The 4,040-nt window shown below is 39.9% G+C and overlaps 1 protein-coding gene across 1 annotated transcript; it reads left to right on the top strand.

Moving 5' to 3' along the window:
• The first annotated feature begins 628 nt into the window (after nt 1–628).
• On the top strand, nt 629–1,525 carry LOC103697812 (uncharacterized). Its single transcript, XM_008779749.4, has one exon. It carries the CDS (start codon nt 629–631, stop codon nt 1,523–1,525), a length of 897 nt encoding a protein of 298 aa, XP_008777971.4.
• The last annotated feature ends 2,515 nt before the right edge of the window (nt 1,526–4,040 follow it).

Below are 4,040 nucleotides of genomic sequence, written 5' to 3'. Positions count from 1 at the left end.
TATCAGAACAAAGGTTAAGAAGTGTCCTGTCAGAGCAATAGGGTGAGTCGGGATTAAGTATAGGATTATACTATGGAGCATAGGGTTTTTCTATATGTTATTTTATGAGTCATTTACAATTCAGCAAAATATATTTGGGGATGAGACTTAAGAGTTCTTTTTGGCTCTACTTGAGATATAAAATTTTATATCATTTCAGTTTACAATCAAGATTTGTATTTTGATAGAAAGTCAATTAATAAATTCGGAGAATATTGATCAGAGTTGTGCAGCGAAAGTATAGTGGATCGAGTCAATTTAAATTGGTCAAAAATATTGACTGTGATGGGAGACTAGATTTTTCAATAATGAAGACTTTGTTAATAAGAGAAGGTGAATACAGTTGATTCTCAGATTAATTATGATATAATTATGTTATCTCTCTGATAGTTTTTGCTATTTTTGCTATGCTAAGAAAATAATTTATGTAAACTCATCATAAATTCTTGACTGCTAGGTAGCCGTAAGCAACATGGAGGATGAAAGAGAAATAAGGGCACCTTCCCTGGACCCTGACAGCCAATCAATTTCATAAACCACTCCACACTTCGTAGCAACCCAGGCAGACTTGGCAGGAGTGTACCAATTAATGGCACAACTGCTTCAGCAACAGCAGCAGATGCAGTTGGCTGCCCAACCTGTACAGCCGATAGAATCCTATTACGAGAGGTTCCGTAGGCTGAATCCATCGATGTTTGATGGTGGGTCTGATCCCATGATAGCTGAGACCTGGATCCGGGAAATGGAGAAGATGTATGAGTTACTTCAATTTTCCGAGGAGGTAAAAGTCAAACTAGTTATCTCCATACTAAGGGGGAGTGCTGACTCTTGGTGGACTGCTATGGAGACAGCATATGAGGTCAACGGAATGGCCTGGAGAGATTTTAAGAGAGTATTTTATGCTAAGTACTTTTCGGACTCAGTTAGGCAAATGAAGCAGAATGAGTTTTTATCGCTAACTCAGTCCGAGCATATGACTGTCTTGGATTATGCCAATAGGTTGGATGAGCTGGGTCGATTCTGCCCCCAGTTCATGGAGGTTGATATGAGTAGAGCCAACCGGTTCGAACAAGGGCTTAGATATGAGATCAGGTCCCGGACATCTTCACAGTTAATTACCAGCTATATGGATATTTTAGACAGAGCCTTGAAAGTAGAGGCTGAATTGAAAAGATCTGATAGAGAAAGGGCTGACCTGATGAGATCCAGATCAGCTAGAAGTCAGAGTGGCAGGCCATGGGATTTCAGGGGCACTCCAATTCAAAAGAAGCCCAGGGTCCGCACTTACTCTAGCAGATCCCATAGTGGGATCATCAATATCACCATAGCAGATCCCAGGGCCCGCACTTACTCTAGCAGATCCCATAGTGGGCCCTATATGAGGAGAGCGGGGGCATGTTATAGTTGTGGGCGGACTGGACACCTGGCACGTGATTGCCCATACAAGAGGAGGAATGAACTCAGACCTCCTGTACCTGGTGACTAGAGGCCAAGAAGCAATGCTCGAGTTTTGTACTGACCCACCAGGATGCCAGTGCCACTGACCGGGTGGTGACAGGTATATTACCAGTCAGCTTGGTTGATGCCTCTATTTTGTTCGATTCTGGCTCTATGCATTTCTTTATTTCAGTTAGTTTTTCTAGATAATTACACTGCATACTTGAGAAACTAGAAGAATCATTGTATGTTCTTACATCCCTATAGAAAACAGTAATTGTGGACATTTGTGCAAGAATTGCATAATTCAAATAGGGGTAGGAAAGTTAGCGACAAATCTTATATAACTTGACATGCAAGACTTTGACATCATTTTGGAAATAGGCTGGATGTCTCGGTACCTGAAAGAGTATTGTACTATATAACTTTGACACACTCATATTGACTGCTACAGCAAAAGAGTGATATTCTAGATACCTGAAGAACCAGGGTTCTTCTTTCAAAGCGATGCACCCGTGTAATGTAATTCATCATTACAATTAATTTCTGCCCTGAAAGTAAGGAAGGCATTAAGAAAGGAGTATAAAACTTATTTAGCCTATGTAATGGATACCTGAAAGGAGACCAAATTGGAGGATATTCCAGTAATAAATGAATACCCTGATGTTCTTCCAGAAGATCTTCCTTGTTTGCCACCAGAGAGAGAGATTGAATTTGCAATTGATTTGATTCCCAATACCACACCGAGCAGAAAAGCTTCTGGTAGTATTGCTGCTTTACTCACTTCCGAGAAAAGCTAATGTTGTGGTTGATATACCGAGCAGAAAAGTTTCTGGTAGTATTGCTGCTCTATGCATCTCCGAGAAGGAAATCTTGGAAGATTTGAGGAGAGCAGAAATCGAGGTATGTTGGCATGATCTTAATGCACATTTGGCAAATCTATGTGCTCAACCTACCTTGATAGAGAGGATTAGGATTGTTCAAGTAGATGACCTTCAATTGCAAAAGATTAGAAGTGACATTGGACCAGGTTCTTAGTCAGAGCTTAGACTTCATGAGGATGGATCATTGAGACTCAGGAACTGAATTTGTATTCCAAATGACTCTGATTTAAAGAGAGAAATTATGAGAGAAGCTCATAATACTGGATATACAGTACATCCTTGGAGTACTAAGATGTATAAAGATTTAAATATGTATATATATATATATATATTCAGACCTTTCTTATGAAGAACTTCCTGTAGCTATTTTTGATACTCAGATCACAAAGCTGAGAAATAAAGAAATATGTATGGTGAAGGTTCAATGGCACCGGCACAATGTTGATGAGTGCACTTGGGAGTCGGGACAGAATATGAAGAGCAGATACCCTCACCTCTTTGAGTAATCAGGTAAATTACTCTTTTAAATTCGAGGACGAATTTTATATAAGGAGGGGAGGATGTAATAACCCCGAAAATTTTATATATATATATATAAAAAGAATAGAATAATTATTAAGTAATTAGAGAGGGGTAACATTGGAAATCAGGAACTAATGGCATGATTGAAGATGCATTGATATATAAGGGGTAAAATTGGAAGGAATCAAAAGATAATGGCATAATTGTAGATCCGTTGAAGTGGCAAGGGCAAAATGAAAAATTTTGGTGTTTTGATGTGACTTAAATGGGGTTTGGTGGTCTGAGGCGTTGGATTTGAAACAGAGAGGAAGGGGAGTCTCAGGCGGTGGATTTTGAATAGAGAGAAGGAAAGAGAGCTTGGTTTCAGGTGGAAAGAAGGAAAGAAAAGAGAAGAAGAGAAGGAAAAGAGAGAAGAAGAGAAGGAGAAGAAGAAGGAAAAGGAAGAGGAAAGCAGAGAGAAGAAGGAATTGAGGTGCAAAGACTTCAATTTTTCTGAGGAAAAGAGGTAAGCAACCCATTCTATCTAATGTTTTAGAGATCTGAAGATGAAAAAGGGATAAATAGGGTCTTTGATAGGGATCCAAGGTGAGGAGGTTGGGCTTCAACAAAGTTTTTCCGAGACTGCGGAAAAACTGTGTCGAAGTCCCAATTTCGACGAATTATTTTGGGAGCCAATCGGCCTCCGTTGCCGATATATGTTACCATTCTGGAAACTCCTATGAGTGTAGAATGTTAGGTAAAAATTTCATAAAAATTGGAGTTCGGAAAGTGGATCAAAACCGGGATGAAGTAACCCGCTGTCGGTCCGGATTACTGTTCATCCGAGATGAAAAAGGGTGAGAAAAATGATGGGAGTCGCCTCAAAACGCGCTGGAGTCGACTTAAGTTCAACTAGAGTCAACTCGGGGCAGATTGGGGTCGACTCATGCCTCAGAGGGGTCGACTCACAAGGTAGGGGTCGACTCTCTCTGAGAGTTCAGAAAATGAAGTTTTGCGGCTCTGTGTGATGCTTTTGCATCATAATACATATAAGGGGAAGATTAATTGATAGGAAAAAGGGAAAAATGAAAAGATTCAGAAAAGAGGGGAGTTGAATCAATTAAAGTTTCCTATATTTATGATTGGCACGTAGATTATGGCCCTCGATACAAAACTAAA

The sequence above is a fragment of the Phoenix dactylifera genome, chromosome 10, assembly GCF_051530095.1.
Source record: "Phoenix dactylifera cultivar Ajwa chromosome 10, Ajwa_hap1_PhDact_Kaust_v1.1, whole genome shotgun sequence".
Taxonomy (NCBI): Eukaryota; Viridiplantae; Streptophyta; class Magnoliopsida; order Arecales; family Arecaceae; genus Phoenix; species Phoenix dactylifera.
This window is presented reverse-complemented; position numbering and strand designations above follow the sequence as displayed.